At 40.3% G+C, this 17,352-nt stretch overlaps 3 protein-coding genes across 7 annotated transcripts; 2 read left to right on the top strand and 1 right to left on the bottom strand.

The window, feature by feature from the left end:
- The first annotated feature begins 1,092 nt into the window (after positions 1-1,092).
- Positions 1,093-5,885, top strand: lmod3 (leiomodin 3 (fetal)). Its single transcript, XM_058052279.2, has 3 exons — positions 1,093-1,788; positions 1,860-3,344; positions 5,128-5,885. The coding sequence occupies exons 1-3, from the start codon at positions 1,501-1,503 to the stop codon at positions 5,173-5,175; spliced, it is 1,821 nt and encodes a 606-aa protein (XP_057908262.2). The 5' UTR covers positions 1,093-1,500; the 3' UTR covers positions 5,176-5,885.
- LOC131104771 (PRA1 family protein 3-like) lies at positions 5,723-9,250 on the bottom strand. Its single transcript, XM_058052280.2, has 3 exons — positions 8,986-9,250; positions 8,229-8,446; positions 5,723-6,700 (listed from the first exon to the last, which is right to left on the bottom strand). The coding sequence occupies exons 1-3, from the start codon at positions 9,165-9,167 to the stop codon at positions 6,525-6,527; spliced, it is 576 nt and encodes a 191-aa protein (XP_057908263.1). The 5' UTR covers positions 9,168-9,250; the 3' UTR covers positions 5,723-6,524.
- An 898-nt stretch (positions 9,251-10,148) lies between these two features.
- On the top strand, positions 10,149-17,352 carry uba3 (ubiquitin-like modifier activating enzyme 3). Of its 5 annotated transcripts, none has more exons than XM_078796659.1 (18): positions 10,149-10,392; positions 10,495-10,557; positions 11,741-11,852; positions 11,936-12,016; positions 12,092-12,174; positions 13,242-13,322; positions 13,418-13,461; positions 13,533-13,597; positions 13,676-13,831; positions 14,087-14,189; positions 15,012-15,122; positions 15,203-15,256; positions 15,624-15,660; positions 15,746-15,827; positions 16,061-16,161; positions 16,594-16,657; positions 16,734-16,788; positions 16,868-17,352. In XM_078796659.1, exons 1-18 carry the CDS (start codon positions 10,373-10,375, stop codon positions 16,954-16,956), a joined length of 1,401 nt encoding a protein of 466 aa, XP_078652785.1. In that variant the 5' UTR covers positions 10,149-10,372; the 3' UTR covers positions 16,957-17,352. The 5 variants fall into 5 exon arrangements, with proteins under 5 accessions (XP_078652785.1, XP_057907059.1, XP_057907060.1 ...); XM_058051076.2 differs by having other exon boundaries at positions 10,495-10,575; XM_058051077.2 differs by having other exon boundaries at positions 10,152-10,392; positions 10,495-10,533.

Here is a 17,352-nt window from a genome sequence, read left to right as displayed (position 1 = left end):
GTGGTTAGCGCGCAGACCTCACAGCTATGAGACCAGGGTTCAATTCCACCCTCGGCCATCTCTGTGTGGAGTTTGCATGTTCTTCCCGTGCATGCGTGGGTTTTCTCCGGGTACTCCGGTTTCCTCCCACATTCCAAAAACATGCTAGGTTAATTGGTGACTCCAAATTGTCCATAGGTATGAATGTGAGTGTGAATGGTTGTTTGTCTATATGTGCCCTGTGATTGGCTGGCAACCAGTCCAGGGTGTACCCCGCCTCTTTGCTGAAGACAGCTGGGATAGGCTCCAGCACCCCCGCAACCCTCATGTGGATAAGCAGTAGAAAATGAAAGAATATATGGGTGTTCACATCTTGGGCTGCACAGTGGACGAGTGGTTAGCGTGTAGGCCTCACAGCGAGGAGAACCGAGTTCAATTCCAGCCGCAGCCATCTCTATGTTTACTTTGCATGTACTCCGGTTTCCTCCCACATTCCAAAAACATGCTAGGTTAATTGGCGACTCCAAATTGTCCATAGGTATGAATGTGAGTGTGAATGGTTGTTTGTCTATATGTGCCCTGTGATTGGCTGGCCACCAGTCCAGGGTGTACCCTGCCTCTCGCCCGGGGACGGCTGGGATAGGCTCCAGCACCCCTGCGACCCTCGTGAGGAAAAAGCGGTAGAAAATGAATGAATGAATGTTCAGCCCTGTGATTGGCTGGCAACCAGTCCAGGGTGTACCCTTCCTCTCGCATGAAGACAGCTGGGATAGGCTCCAGCAACCCCTGCGACCCTCATGAGGATAAATGGTTCAATATGAATGAATGAATAATATGAAATCATTCATTCATTTTCTACCGCTTTTCCTCACGAGGGTCGCGGGGGTTGCTGGAGCCTATCCCAGCTGTCTTTGGGCGAAAGGCGGGGTACACCCTGGACTGGTAAATATGAAATAATAATAATGAAATATGTTGTCTTTCCCAATTAACCAATGATAATGAACCAATTAACCGTGATAAAGAGGGACTACTGAACCGGTGCATGTCAATAAATTAGAACGTGATATAAAAGCTCAATTTAGACTACAAGACCAGTTAAAGGAAGTTTTTGCCATTCATTTTCTGATTGCAATGCAAACCAGTAGTTTACAGTGTTGATTTTTTTTGATGCGCTACTGCTGTGTTCCCATCAGGCCCTGAGAAAATTGTCCACCTGCTGCTGTCGTTCTTGCCCTTTTCATTTGCCTGAAGCAACTGCTATCCCGAAAGATCCCACTGGCCAACAGGGAGGGGGGGGCGGCGGAGGGGCTGAGAGACTAATGGCATACCTTTCGCCCCCTACTTGTCCCATAAATATCTCCCATGCACTTCACAGGGTTTTAATTTTAGCCTACACATGAGGAGCAAAGCAACTTTGGCTGCCAGTTAAAAGCCTGCCAGTAGTTTGCTGTGTCCAGTGTCTCAGTTCTGACGTACGTTTTTACCTCCTTTCATTCACTTCGATTCGATTTGAGCACAAAAATGTCCAACAATCGAGATACAGAAGATCTCAACGAAGAGGATATTGATGAGGATGAACTCCTTGCCATGCTTTCGCCCGACGAGCTTAAGGAACTCCAGAGTGAAATGGACGTTATCATTGCTCCAGATGAGAGCGTTCCGGTTGGACAGAGGCAGAAGGACCAGACAGAAAAACCTCCGACTGGAACCTTTGACCACAGATCCTTGGTCGGCTACCTCTACTGGGAAAAAGAGTCCAAACGTATGCTTGAGGAAGAAAGAGTTCCTGCTACTTTGCTGCCTAGTGAGGTAAGAGCGCTGATCCAACGTTGTGATGACCTAATACTAACGATATTGGTGTTTTTGCTTGTCTTCATCAGAGAACATTGAAGCAGGATCCTGTAGACGAAGAAAACACTTTGGAAGATGAGCGCAATGAATTATATGAAGTGATTGAGGAAATAATTGAGGAGAAGGTCATAGATTGTACCGGAGAGGAGGAGGTAATTGAAGTAATTGAAGAAATTGTCGAGGGGTTTCAAGAGTGCAATGAAACTGAAAAAGAGATTTATGAGAAAGAAGAGTTGACGCCACTTATGAACAAGAATAATGAAATTATGGATCAACGTGATGTGGATGCAGTCAAGGAAACAGGAAGCCTCAAAGAAGCTAAAATGACAGATACTTTGCCTCCTATTGAGCTCCTCGATGATGCAAAGACGAACGATAAACCCCAGCAGAAAGAAGAAAAAAAAATCAATAAATTAAAAATTCCTAACTTGGCGCTGAATAATATCAAAATGACATCACGACCTTCAGGAAATGAGACAAACTTGGAGTCGACGCTCGACAGGATCCGTAACAACAACCCGTCTGTCACAGAAGTCAACCTCAACAACATAGAAAACATTCCCAAAGAGATGCTCCTGGACTACGTCAACGCCTTGAAGAAGAACAAACACGTGAAAACCTTCAGCATCGCCAACACCGGCGTCGATGAAAATATTGCGTACAACCTGGCCAACATGTTGCGTGAAAATCGTAGCGTCACCACTCTGAACATCGAATCCAACTTCATCACAGGAAAGGGAATAGTCGCCATCATCCGATGCCTACAATTTAACGAGACGCTCACCGAGTTGCGATTTCACAACCAAAGACACATGTTGGGTCATCATGCCGAAATGGAGATCTCACGTCTTCTCAAAGCCAACAACACTCTCCTGAAGATGGGTTACCATTTTGAACAGCCGGGTCCAAGAATGGTGGTGACCAATCTCTTAACCAGGAATTTGGACCGGCAGAGGCAACTGAGAAAGGAAGAGCAGAAGCAGCAGCAACTGAAGGAACAGAGGAACGTCATGCAGTTATACGAGAGTAGTCTAAACCTACCTCCTGGTTTACTCGAGATGCTGGGGTACATACCTCCTCTGGAACTCCTTCAGAAGAATGGTCTTGTTGCAACACCTGCAGAACCGAACACCGTCCCTCCTTCAGAAGAAGAACCTCCACGTCCTCAGAAGCAGCTTAAACACAACAGCATTCCCAGACAATCCAGTCCTGAACCCCAAAACCCACTGAGGGATGTCCAGCTGAAAAGAACTCCCAAGAAACGCAACCCTCTTCTGGAGTTGGACCGACGGGATGCCGGTAGACCGGATAGAGCAAGTTTCCAACTGAGGAAGACTCCCAAGGTCAAGGACACGAGCACCGAAGGGACATCGGATGAAAGAGCAAACCTGAGCGATGTGATCAAAACGCTGAAACCGGTTCCTCGCAGACGGGTGCCTCCGAAGGTTGACGTAACCCCTCGTGATGCACTGCTTGATGAGATCAAGAAGAGTAACGTGGCTTATCTTAAATCTGTGAGTATGGAATTGTGCTTGATTATTAATAATACAAATATGTCCATCTCCATTGATACGGGGGTCTTGCGGATTTTCATGAAAACAGTCGACATACTGTAACTTACTTGTACTGTAAGGTATTACTAGCAAAATTTCTGTATTAATACACCCGTTATGACCTCAACCTTGTAGTGAACAGACATTAAAAGGGCATTAAAAGGGGACCTATTACGCTTTTTCTACTTTTTTGACCAATAAATGTAATTAGAATGTAGTATCCTCGTGTAAAACGATGCCAAAGTTTCAGATAATGACCTTTCCGCATTTGGAAGTGAGCCCTGACGGAAGTTTGGGATGGCTCAAAACACTCCGTTTCAGAGGGCGTGGTAAAACTGGAGGTGTGTGATGTCACACATAGACGGGCCTCCTTATATGGGCGTGCGCTGTAGGCCAGATAGCTCTGCTTCTGTGTTTACGTTGTCAGCAATGGCTCCCAGGAAGTGTTTCTTCGGATGTAAGGGAAAGCTACATTTGTTTACAATTCCGAATGATGCAATCATCAGGCACAAATGGTTCAGAAGTTTGTTTGTCCAAATCAGCAAAACAAAAAGATTATAATCTGTCATCAGCATTGAACACTCTGTTTTTTTAACAGAAGCAGTAAGTAAAAATGTATCAGTGTGTTTATTTTGTGTAAGTAATGGACCAAAAGCGGTCATCTATGTAGCAGTATAGAGCGTGCATACAGGGAGCGGGGTTGCTTATAGACATTTCCCACTCACGATCAGTGAGTCGGTCTGAGTTTTTTAAAACACTGGTCGTCCCGCAAAAAAAGTGTAATGACCCTATCATGCGTTTAGTGATTCTGAAAAATGCTAAAATGCTAAAGCTACTTACCATTGAGAGACTTCTTGAAGTAATCTCTTTTCTTAAGAAAAGACTTAAGAAAGTTTCTGGATTAAATTCGGGATCCAACACATGTGGCTGTATGTTAAAAGTGGACATTTTAAAAAGATAAATTGTCATTTATTATCAACTCCTATAAAGTTGGGTTCGGAAGCGAGCGGCGTGGGCCATGCATGGAATAAATCAAAACAGTTTCCACAGGAAGCACGAAAACGGAATACAGCTGGAATAGGTGCAGATTCTGGAAGATCTAGAAAGCTTTCTGTAATGGTTATTGTGTGGAGCTGCTCTATAGGAGCCCAAAACTCAATAAAAGGACGGAAAAGGAGCATAATAGGAGCCCTTTAAACATGTTTCAATATTCCAGTAACTTAGTTGGTATATATTACTCCTCTTTCAGTGAATTGTTCTTTTTAAAATGTCTGTACCTACATCAAAAACATTTATTTTTATGGAAAAATATTTATTAGAAAGTAAGATCAGTGTCACTGCAGTCTGTTGTTAAATATCATGGGTATATTCACGTTTTTTTTATATAAATATTACTCAGAAGTAATGCAGTAATGCAATAAATAATTATTTTCCAATGGCAGAAATTATTAATACAAAACTATACTGCATTTTTATAGTAATCAACAGTGTCAATATGCAAGGATCTTACAAGCATAGCCCCCCATAGGACTTCCCAGTGGATTACCTTTATATCCAGTATATCAGCGTATCCTGTTCAAGGTCATAGGCCAGCTGGGATGATAGTCGGGTTAAATACGTTTTGGACCAAATGTTCAATGTATTGAATCACATACCTTTAAAAATGTATATGAAACCTTATCACTAATGAACTGAACAGCATGCATACCATAATAGAAATTCATTCCATTTTTTTTTTTTGCAGGTACCGCTCCCTAAAGCATTGGAATCAAGTGAAACAAGTCTCATCTGAGCCAGTGATAAATCATCATGTGTGTGTATGTATTGTATTTGAACATTTCTGTTCAACCGCATTGGTAAAGAACTCTGTGGGAACCACGTTTAGCACAGAATTTATGCCGGGTTGTTCCGTCGTGATGTTTGACTTAACACAATTTGTTGTATGTTTTGCACAAAACCACATTACAGCTCTCATTATTTCTGCCTCTAAAAAAAAGAGTGTGTTTATTGAGTGGGGAGCTATGTAACGTTTATTTTCATTTACAAGACTTGGATGAATATTTATTAAATGCTGGAAGATTTGTGTTATGTTTGCAGTTTCAAAACAATTCCACATTGTGAGTAAATCGTATATATTTCAATAGGAAACTATTTTTAGCAGTAAACAATACATGAAAATAAGAAAATACATGTCTGATCCAAGTTATATAATACAAAAAGGCTGCATAAAAATAATATTTTGGGGTATATGATCTAAAATTTCATAAATAATTGTTACAATATATTGAATTAAAATGATGTTTTGGAGTATAAACAAATCAAAAAATGAAAAACACAGCTTGAATTGGGTTAACTTTATTAATAGCATAGGATACAACCATGTTTTAATTGTTGACTCCGCAATCACATTGTCATGACTGAAAAAGTCACATAAAACATTGAGGATACTATTCACAAATAAAAAAAAAAATCTGTTAAATTTGTGTATCTTAAAAATTATTTTTAAACATATCACAAATATAATACATGCCGACATAAAACATATACATACTATAGTAGAACAAAGCTGAAAGTGCCATTCCTTTTCATTTGCATAGCAGCGCTCAAAGGCTAGAGGATACACAGCCTGTGCTTTCAGCAATATGGTCACAAAAAATATTCTATTTATACACAGGATTATTAGTGACAACACATATACACCCGAAGTCACACTGGTCTTGGATCAGTATTCATAAAGGTCTTGGAGTGACATGATATTCGGGAAAGCTTTGGATTTTTTTTATTTATTTTTTAATAAATACAGTTCAGAAATGAAAGCTTGCATGATGTGAAAAGAGGTAGAAGGGAAAACGATCAGACTTTATAATTGCATCGAATACCGAGGTTGTGTGTTAATAAGAGCATAATGTGTGTGTGTTGGGGTTTTTAACACGTTCAACGTGGGAATGCTGTACTCAAGCAAAAATACCTTTGGTGTTTTTCAACTGTCAATTATGATTAATGCAAAGTATCTATACTAGGGAAAAGCAAAACGGAAAAGATCCAAATGTCTACTCTCTACGAATAGTCGGAGTAAAGTACACCTAGATTGTAACATACAGTATACGGCGATGGAAAAAAAAAACTTGCTTTGCTACAATACTACTCCTTCAGTTTGCTCTCGATGAAATCCTGAATCTTGTTCACTCGTTCCTCCTGCTGATCTAGGAGATCCATAATGATGCCCATTGGAGTCTTCTTCAAACCGACACCTTCCATCTTGTTCTCCAATCGATTCTTCATGTTGCGAAGTCTCAAGGAGGCGTGGATTAAGATGACTTCACGGCATATGAAATAACATTTGACAAAAGTTAAAACAAGTATATTTAGATGCTCTTCGCTTGAAATTAAATGTGACACTGAGAGAGACAAACAGATGCAGGTGCTGGTCTAAGAGGCGGACACCAAAGGCATGACATCAGTCAGTAAATGCGGTTGTGTCCGCATCAACAAACCATAGTGATTTGTAAACACAGGCGGCAGTAGGCTGGCTCGCCGGGAAAGTGACCAAACTGTCTCCACGGACACGTTGAAGCTTTTGTTCCAGCTTTCGGCATTCAAATGTTGACAGAGAGGACTAAAGGGAACATGTGAAAGTATCGCTGCATGTGCTGAGGGAGTCGGAATGACAGTTCGGAAATTCTTTAGCCACAAGGAAACCTCAGTTGTGCTTCTAACATGGCCTCTAACATGGAATGTCCCTCTGATGTACTTGTTCCTGATCCTATCCATCCTGGTCACTCCCAATCTGAAACTACCTCGGCATCCTCATCTCTGCTATCTCCAGTTCTGTTTCCTGTCTTTTCCTCAGGGGTCGCCACAGCAATTCAATCTCCTCCATCCAACCCTGTCTCTCTCACACCAACTTCCCTCACTACATCCATAAAGCTCCTCTTTGGTCTTCTTCTATGCCTCCTACCTGGCAGCTCTAAACGCAGCATCCTTCTACCAATATATTCACTATCTCTCCTCTGGACATGTCCAAACCATCTGAGTCTGGCCTCTCTGACTTTATCTCCAAGGCCTCTAACATGTAATGTCCCTCTGGTGTATTCGTTCCTGATCCTATCCATCCTGGTCACTCCCAATCTGAACCTCAGCATCCTCATCTCTGCTATCTCCAGTTCTGCTTCCTGTTTTTTCCTCAGGGGTCACCACAGCAATTCAATCTCCTCCATCCAACCCTGTCTCTGTCACACCAACTTCTCTCATGTCCTCCTTCACTACATCCATAAACCTCCTCTATGGGCTTCCTCTACGCCGCCAACCTGGCAGGTCTAAACGCAGCATCCTTCTACCAATATATTCACTATCTCTCCGCTGGACATGTTCGAACCATCTCAGTCTGGCCTCTCTGACTTTATCTCCAAGGCCTCCAACATGTGTATTTGTTCCTGATCCTATCCATCCTGGTCACTCCCAATCTGAACCTCAGCATCCTCATCTCTGCTACCTCCAGTTCTGCTTCCTGTCTTTGTTTAGGATACCCACACGGTTAAATCAGAAGTAAATAATCACTGGGATTTGTTTTCCTCCGTGGCTCCCCATAAGGTTTTCTAGTGTAATTTCATTTTATATATTACAAATACAAATAGACAATGGCAAAATGACTGTAACTGAGTCAGACGGACAATCATTGGTTACCCACACGGCACACATTACCACAATGTCACAGAGCTAAGCTAATGAGAAAAGGGTCACATGACTGAAATACATCTAATTTACAGATGCACAGAATAATTACCAGAAGGTAACCACTCTCCAAATGGAACAACAAAAGTTCAAACTGTTCATGTCAAGACTTACGCAGTAAAGGGAAGGTAATGCCGAAGATAAAGACCATGACGCCACCGAACAGCGACAGCAGGAAGTAACTGGTGACCATGACGCCTATGACAAACAGAGTGGGGTTCTTCCTTTTGAAGTTCTTGATGGTGGCTTGATTCTCCCCTGCCCACACAGAACCCATGAACACCAAAGTCACCACAGTTCCTCCCAGAAACATGGCAAAGGGGTTCAGAAACCTGCAAAAGGGATAAAGAAGTACATTTTAGGTGTGTGCATATGATTAATTAAATGCATCAAGCATGTCTGGACTACACATAATACTGGAGCATATTAATCATCTGACCCTAACCTGAAAGGGTGTTAATGCGCCGTCTTGTGGTTGCGTGTACATATACTTCAAATATTTTAACAATAATATGATTGAATGCTGTTAAGAGTGCAATAATCTGCTGTTAGTACATTTAGTAACATTTTACCATTGAGATTGGTGACACTATACAGTACATATCAGGATGGACATACGACTACTAGCATTCACATAATATCAGTATGTGAGTGTTTTTTTTTGCCACAAAATACAAAAAACTGCATGCACTGTCGTTGTCATAGACTTAACTATGCGGTGCTACAGAATTTTCCATGGGGAGTTAACTTTTGGCACATTAGCTGCTACCAGAATAGCACCTGAGTCACGATGGGTGTGGATGCAAACTATGCAGTGCTAATTAAATGACAGCACCCGTGCTAAAGTATTAGCTAGTTGTAATGTACTAACCCAACGATGAGGAAAACCACCAAGGCCAACGCGAAGTAGTTCGTCTGGTAGTACATTAAATTGCTGATTATTCTGTTGTTCCACTTTGTAACGTCTCCGAACTCTGGTTTGGCGAAGCGGTCCGTCCCGGGGTAAAAATCATCCCACGGTCTGAGTGGTGCTAGCTCCATTTTGGCTGCCATGAATTCAATGCGTAGCCGGAGGCTGGCAACCAACACACATTACAGTGCCTGCCTGCTGCGGTGTGACAGGTCAGCTGATCACTTACGTTTACGTAGCACACAGTAACATGACGTAAAGCCAACTTCTCGCGAGACTTTAGGCAGATTCGTTGTCAATTTTGGTGCTGCGTTGCAGAGCTCCCGGAGTAGTACAGTAGTACCAGTCTAAAACACAATTAAAATGTAGATATTTTTACGTTTTTTTTGTATAAAAAATCTAAACGATATTGAGACTTGCCAATGAATAAAGTGCGTTATTTTCAAAACAAAATAAAACTTCCTGGTTCCGGTGACAGGTCAGCTGATCACTTACGTTTACGTAGCACACAGTAACATGACGTAAAGCCAACTTCTCGCGAGACTTTAGGCAGATTCGTTGTCAATTTTGGTGCTGCGTTGCAGAGCTCCCGGAGTAGTACAGTAGTACCAGTCTAAAACACAATTAAAATGTAGATATTTTTACGTTTTTTTGTATAAAAAATCTAAACGATATTGAGACTTGCCAATGAATAAAGTGCGTTATTTTCAAAACAAAATAAAACTTCCTGGTTCCGGTGACAGGTCAGCTGATCACTTACGTTTACGTAGCACACAGTAACATGACGTAAAGCCAACTTCTCGCGAGACTTTAGGCAGATTCGTTGTCAATTTTGGTGCTGCGTTGCAGAGCTCCCGGAGTAGTACAGTAGTACCAGTCTAAAACACAATTAAAATGTAGATATTTTTACGTTTTTTTGTATAAAAAATCTAAACGATATTGAGACTTGCTAATGAATAAAGTGCGTTATTTTCAAAACAAAATAAAACTTCCTGGTTTCGGTGACAGGTCAGCTGATCACTTACGTTTACGTAGCACAGTAACATGACGTAAAGACAACCTCTCGCGAGACTTTAGGCAGATCGTTGTCAATTTTGGTGCTGCGTTGTAGAGCTCCGAAAGTAGTACAGTAGTACCAGTCTAAAACACAATTAAAATGTAGATATTTTTATGTTTTGTTGTATAAAAAATCTAAACGATATTAAGACTTGCCAATGAATAAAGTGCGTTATTTTCAAAACAAAATAAAACTTCCTGGTTCCCGTTTTCCTGAAGCTGCGTCGAGCTGCGCAGCTTTGACGCTCGCTACCTACCCCCGTCATACTCGAGGACATGGGACCGTGAAAGTATGGCGGATGCCGAGGAGCCGTAAGTCTCAATGGACGAAAATGATATTTAATCGTAGTTAAACCTCTCACGATTTGACCATGACGCGGCATGCTTCAAATCTATTCACCTTATTTCTTCCAGGGAGAAGAAAAGAAGGCGAATAGAGGACCTGACTGAGAAGTTAGTGACGAAAGCTAATGAAAGGTTTCTGCCCGGCAGCAGGTTTGCGTTTCGCAGTGATCCGCCGCCGCCGTCGCCGCCTCCGCCGCTGCTGCTGGGCCAGGAGACGTGACAATTCATGTATTTTAGCAAGGACATGACTAAATAAGCCCGTTTTACTGTTAATCACAAAACACAGTTTTCATACAATGCTCTGAACAAGCCCATTTTGCTATACGATAACCAGCCCGTAACACCCACTGACCAAACTATTAGGTACACACATATTTATCCTGGAAGTAATATTTTATGTATATATATTATATTTAGGTAGACAAATTATTTTGGGGAAGACACGGTGCTCATTCTGAACTTTAAATTAATTATCAGGCTTGGAAAAATGTAATATAAGTCACTTTGAGCAATGTTTTGGGTGTAAACATTCAATCAACTGATATTTTTCTTCATAAAATGACAAATGAAATTACACCATCAGACATTTGTTATTCATAACAGTTATATTTTATATATTGGTAATAACTAAATGGAGTGCAATATGCCATCAAGTTATGCACAAGTGAAATTGGACCTGTTCTGATCGTGGCGCCTTATAAGCAGAATATTTTTGCTATCTCCTTTTAACAATTACAAATGTATTTAATAGTCATTCAGTCTCCAGCATTTGGGAATCTCATGTTGATGCAATTAATAACCTTGTGCACGAATAAGGTGTACCTAATAAAGTGTGTTGTCATGACATTTAACAGGTTGTGAATCATCCTTTACAACATGCTGTCATGATTCAAGTCAGATTTATTCATTATCGAGTAGGGGTGTCACAAGATTTTTGCGAGATTAAAACATGACACAAAAAAGTCCTTTTGGGCACTTGATGATAGATAAATTAATCGCAATAACTGAAAATTAACACAATAATTTTGCTGGTATCGATATATTGCCATGTGCTTGTGTATCTGTTTTCCTCATTTCTCGCCTCCAAATGGGTAGGGGGGCTAACACCGTAACACTGTGCAGAACAGTGCAACATAGTAGAAATTAAATTGTTCGACACCAGTATGTATTTGTAATACTTTTTCATTGTACTTTTCTTAAAAATCGTGTCTCGTTCTTGTAGGCCCAATCTTATACATTGTCAATATCTCGTGACACCCCTATTATTGAAGTATTAAGACTGTACTTATGCAAGTGAGTGTATCTTATGTACTAGAATGGCTGTAGACAGTGGCGCCTGCGACTGGGACGGCCGGTGGAATCATGTGAGGAAGTTCCTGGAGAGACCTGGCCCGTTCACTCATCCTGACTTTGAGCCAAGCACAGAGGTGACACTTTATATTGGATATTGTTCTGTTGACTTTAATGGACATTCATAATGATCTCCGCTTGGGTCGTCTCGTTTCCTCAGTCGCTACAGTTCCTGTTGGAGACCTGCAAGATTTTGGTGATCGGTGCAGGCGGGCTTGGATGCGAATTGCTTAAAGATCTTGTAAGAAATACTTTTAAAGGTAACAAAGTGGCTATACAGCTACGGTCTAACACAGGATTCTTGTTGTTATTGTAGGCCCTGTCTGGGTTCCGTCTTATTCATGTGGTTGACATGGACACCATTGACATATCCAACCTCAATAGGCAGTTTCTTTTCAGGTAGGTAAAAACTCCTAAGTGTGGACGCTCACTTCTCAGGGCAAGACGTCTTTGGTCGGATGAGAGACGAAACATCATCAAAGACAACCCGAACAGTTCAGTTTTAATCGATTCAATGCCTTGAGAATACAATTTTACAAAATTGGTTGATTACTTTCCATTATTATTACAACGCAATTAATTTTTTTTCAATTTTGAATGATCTGACAAAAGCTGTCCGATGTACTTGAGATTGATAAAAGAGGTAATGAGTTTAAAATCAGGTGGTTTAGGGCATAATCGATTACTCGATTAATCAAAACAAAAAGTTTCAGATTAATCGACTAAGAAAGTTATTGTTAGTTTTACATTTTACAAGCACTATGACTTAAAGGGGACCTGTTAGGCTGATTTTTCGACCCTTTGTATTGAGTTGCGGACTCCTATAGAGCAGCTACACACAATAACAGAAAACTTTTTAGATTTTCCAGAGTCTGCACCTATTCCAGTTGTATTTCCTTTGAGTTGTACTTCCTGCCAAAACGGTCTGTTCAATGCCTCCGGGCATGCCCACTCCGCTGTGATTGGTCACACGCCCAAAGTGCTTCCTAACTATGACCCATACAAGGAAGTCCGCCTGTCTGTGACATCACAGAGGAACAGTTTTATGACGCCTTTTGAAATCGAGCGATTTGAGCCACCCCAAACTTTTTTCAGGGCTCACTTCCACATGCGGCAACCTCATTATCTGAAAATTTGGTATTGTTTAACATGAGAATACAACATTGGAACTGCATTTATACGTCAGAAAAGTGGAACAAGCATAATAGGTCCCCTTTAAAGGACCTTTGCAAACATTATTGTGCATCCACATGCATATAAATATTAATATGAAAACCCTGAAGATATCTGTGGGATACACTGTTGTAATCTACAATCCCTTAGTTAATGCATGATTTCTGTAACAACATACAATAGATTTATTCATTTTAAAATAACATCTGATGATAATGTTTTTTGTCAAACATGTTTTTCTTTATTGCTGTACATTGATTTTGTTTTTATTTGTCTTTAACTTGTTTTATCAGGCCTAAAGATGTTGGACGACCAAAAGCGGAAGTGGCTGCCGACTTCATAAACAGTCGCATCCCTGGATGTAAAGTTGTCCCGTATCTTTTTGGAGCAAATTCAGACCATGTCACAATAATTTGTTTGATTAAGTAACATCATAATGGATTTAATTCCTTATCAATTTGACGTTCAGTCACTTAAAAAAAATTCAGGACTTTGACGAGTCTTTCTACAGACGTAAGTTTCTATTTCTTATCAGATGATAAGTACACTTTGATTGTAATATGAGTCCTTTTGTTTGACTACAGAGTTCCACATTATTGTTTGTGGGCTGGACTCCATCATCGCCAGGCGATGGATGAATGGCATGCTGGTAGGAAGCTACAGAGTCTTCACCTGATGCTAATTTAGTTGAGATGTCGTTAAATTCAACTTTCGATGTGTTGTATAGATATCGCTTCTGAGCTATGAAGACGGAATACTGGATCCCAGCTCCATCATCCCCCTTATTGACGGCGGTACAGAAGGTTTTAAAGGAAACGCTCGTGTCATTTTGCCAGGTATGACGGCGTGCATCGACTGCACACTGGAGCTGTACCCCCCGCAGGTAATTCATTTACTCCTTTTACTTGAAACTATTACATCTGTCAAGTTTTTAGTTTGATTTTGACCTCATCAAAAGTAGAAAATGTGTCGTCCATGGAAACTGTTACATTTGCGCTCGTAAAACGGGAAAAATACCCGTCAGAAAATCATTCAAAGTAAACAAACTTTGTCTTGTCATTAACATGTGAGCCAGTTTGCACTCTCTGCACCTAATATGTGCATCGAATACTTATCAATGTTACTTTAAAATACACAGACTCATTTCCCAATGTGCACCATTGCATCCATGCCGAGGCTCCCTGAACATTGCATTGAATATGCCAGAATGTTGCAATGGCCGAAAGAAAAGCCATTTGGAGGTAAGTTGAGCAATGAACGTTTTATATACAGTAAAGTCTCGTTATATCGATATCGGTTAAAATGAATTACTGCTTATTACGATACTATTTTCATTTCCCGGCAAATTTCTAGTCTTTTATGATATAATTAGTTCCGTTAGTACGATACCCGGTTATTATGATAATCCGGTTACTACGATGCCCTTTTCATCTCCCGCCAGCCAATTTGGTCTGCTTATATCGATACAAAAGCAGCTTAAATCAATCTTTGCTTAAGGATTTCAATACCAAAAAAGAACACGGCGAACGGCTGCTTCCAGTCAACTTTATTTTTCACACTTCCACCACCAGAGCGCAGCACACACATCGATTCCCGCACTTCCTGGTTCACAGGTCATGCTCAACCCACCCCACATAGCTGGCCAAACACATGCCTGCAACAGAAGAACCAACTGACATAGCATACACACCTATTCCAACGAAGACACAAGCGTACAAATACATGTATTTAATTGTGTTGTATTCAGATATCTTTTTATCGCTTGCAATAATCACTGTTTTTCATATGTACATGCGGGCGTTTGTGTTTTTTTTTGGTATTGAAATCCTTAAGCAAAGATTGATTTAAGCTGCTCGACATTGTTCTATACTATAGAACAATGTCGAGTGCATTATTGCCCACTTTTAATGCAGTTTGGCGCAGGATCGGATATATCGACAGTCCGGTTATATCGATATTTTTTCCGACTCCCGACAATATCAATATAACGAGACTTTACTGTACTGTATAAACCTGCCATCTTCATCTTCATGTGATTCTTGTCCTTGCTCTTCATCCTGTAGAAACAAGTTTAGACGGAGACAATCCCGAGCACATCCAGTGGGTGTTTGACAGAGCGCTAGAGCGAGCCGCGCAGTTCAACATCACAGGAGTCACATACAGACTCACTCAAGGTTTTGGACGCAATGAAGGAAATATATTTTGGAATTTTCAGTTTGCATTTTTTTTCACGAGACTTTTTTTTCTGTTGCAGGTGTTGTGAAGCGGATCATTCCTGCCGTGGCATCGACTAATGCCGTTATCGCCGGTATGTACGTAACTTAGCTGAGGCAGATTTGAAATGTTTGTTTGTATTTGTGATTCTAATTTTGAATCGAACCTTTAGAGAAAGACCTTATCACTTTTATCTTGACTTTTTTGATAATATACAGTACTGGTACCTGTGTTATTTTGCATTATCCTCTTTTAAAACAGCTTCCTACTCATTATAGTAATATTTTACACTGGTTTGTAATAATGGCACCAGTCATTACATGGGACAGAGTGTGTGTCTCCACTGGCCTGTTCATTATTACTTGGTCGTTATGCATGCAGAGTAGTTAATCCAGAACACATATGTCCTCATTCTTGTTTTACTCTCATTCATTGCTGTTTTTTCTTATGTGTTCCCTCAGCTGCCTGTGCAAGTGAAGTTTTTAAAATTGCTACAAGGTTGGTATCAGTTGCATGTTTGAAAGTATCTCCGTGGCTTTGACAATTGCACAAATTGACTTACATCTTTTTGCATTTTTTGCAGTGCGTATATTCCTTTAAATAATTATCTGGTCTTCAATGACGTGGATGGACTCTATACGTACAGTTTTGAAGCTGAACGAAAGGTTTGTTGCAATAAAATGCAATTTAAAAAAGTATATATAATGCAGTGTAATGTAGTTCAGTAAGGGTTAGGGATTTGGGCTATTTAATTTACAAAAGTTTAAATACAAAATATTTCCAAGTACTTCAATATCATCTAGTGTGTTTTCTCAAGTATAAGAAATCTATTACATCTTCTCTGCAAGGACATTCTACCCAGCCAAAAAATCTCATCCTTTGTGTTTTTGACGGGCAGGACAACTGTTCAGCGTGCAGTCAGGTTCCTCAAGACCTCCAGTTCCCACCTTCTGCAAAACTACAGGAGGTTTTAGAGTACCTGACAGAGAATGCCTCCTTGTAAGTAACACTTTTCCACAAATTCTATATTTCCACCAAAGGAAACAGTTCCTCATGGTTTATTAAAAAAATGAAAAATGGAAAAGCTCACATTGCTTCAAATGTAAAGCAATGTCCAATTTGTCTTATTATTATTAATACTACTAATTCAGATTTTTTTTTTTTTTTTGGAATTTGTTAATTTTGGAATTTGGGTGATGCATTACCTGATAAATCAAAGACCATGATAAAAACACATTCATTTTTTTGTAACTATACTGTACACATCACTGCAGGAAACAAAGAGTGTTATGGTAAAGATCATTTATTTGCTACTCTTCATCTTCATACCGACACAAACGATATGCACGGTATTAAACCAAATAGTCCTGCTTGGTAAAAACTTCACTCAAATTTGCTGTTGATATGAATTGATATGATTATTATTTCCAGACAAATGAAATCTCCAGCTATCACGACAACTCTGGAGGGAAAAAATAAGACTCTGTACCTGCAGGTAACATAATGCTGCTTTCAAAATGTGTGTTTTACTGAAAACATCATGAAAAACACCGTTTTGCTTCTAATTCCAGTCTGTCAAATCAATCGAAGAACGAACCAGACCAAACCTCTGCAAAACCTTAAAAGGTATTTTTTTGTCTCTCTGTCCTTGAGCTACAGACATCCATAACTGCAGATTTTTTTTTTTTCTTGTCCTATTATGCAGAGCTGGGGTTGTCGGATGGACAGGAACTAGCCGTGGCAGACATCACCACGCCTCAGACTGTCCTCTTCAAGCTCAATTTCACTGCCTGAACGCCATTTGGAATGCATAGCACTGATGTGATGTTTGACTTCCTCTTTCACAATGTTACTGTAGCGCATTTGATGTAAGTGTAAATAGGACAAGTACATTTTCACTTGGTGCGGTAGCATTAATATTGTTTACTCATATATGTGTGTGTGTGTGTGTGTGTATGAATCCTCGCATTGTAGCTCTTCCGTCAAACAAGAATAATGATGCACTGCTATCCAGGTTCATTATTGTCACAATAGAAAATTCATCAGATCAGCTTTACTTTTTAGTACCAAAAACATTTGATCCATCCATTTGTCGCATTTTCTATACTGCTTTTCCTCACTAGGTTCACAAGTATGCTGGAGCCTACCCCAGCTGTCTTTGGGGAAAGACCCAAGAAAATGCATAGATTG

The sequence above is a fragment of the Doryrhamphus excisus genome, linkage group LG15, assembly GCF_037039965.1.
Source record: "Doryrhamphus excisus strain RoL-2023G ecotype Guam linkage group LG15, RoL_Dexc_Guam_v1.1, whole genome shotgun sequence".
Taxonomy (NCBI): Eukaryota; Metazoa; Chordata; class Actinopteri; order Syngnathiformes; family Syngnathidae; genus Doryrhamphus; species Doryrhamphus excisus.
The sequence above is the reverse complement of the archived record's forward strand: the minus strand, read 5'-3'. Positions and strand labels throughout refer to the sequence as shown.

What these genes read in the sequence shown, in the direction of transcription:
- LOC131104771 (XM_058052280.2), bottom strand. Translation starts at nt 9,167, where the DNA reads ATGGCAGCCAAAATGGAGCTAGCACCACTCAGACCGTGGGATGATTTT. An exon ending in GTGGTTTTCCTCATCGTTGG is followed by an intron (nt 8,447 to 8,985) that starts GTTAGTACATTA and finishes TCCCTTTTGCAG; the next exon opens with GTTTCTGAACCCCTTTGCCA. An exon ending in CATTACCTTCCCTTTACTGC is followed by an intron (nt 6,701 to 8,228) that starts GTAAGTCTTGAC and finishes TATGCCGTGAAG; the next exon opens with TCATCTTAATCCACGCCTCC.
- lmod3 (XM_058052279.2), top strand. Translation starts at nt 1,501, where the DNA reads ATGTCCAACAATCGAGATACAGAAGATCTCAACGAAGAGGATATTGAT. An exon ending in CTACTTTGCTGCCTAGTGAG is followed by an intron (nt 1,789 to 1,859) that starts GTAAGAGCGCTG and finishes TGTCTTCATCAG; the next exon opens with AGAACATTGAAGCAGGATCC. An exon ending in ACGTGGCTTATCTTAAATCT is followed by an intron (nt 3,345 to 5,127) that starts GTGAGTATGGAA and finishes TTTTTTTTGCAG; the next exon opens with GTACCGCTCCCTAAAGCATT.
- uba3 (XM_058051076.2), top strand. Translation starts at nt 10,373, where the DNA reads ATGGCGGATGCCGAGGAGCC. An exon ending in CTGACAGAGAATGCCTCCTT is followed by an intron (nt 16,162 to 16,593) that starts GTAAGTAACACT and finishes TATTATTTCCAG; the next exon opens with ACAAATGAAATCTCCAGCTA. An exon ending in ATAAGACTCTGTACCTGCAG is followed by an intron (nt 16,658 to 16,733) that starts GTAACATAATGC and finishes TTCTAATTCCAG; the next exon opens with TCTGTCAAATCAATCGAAGA.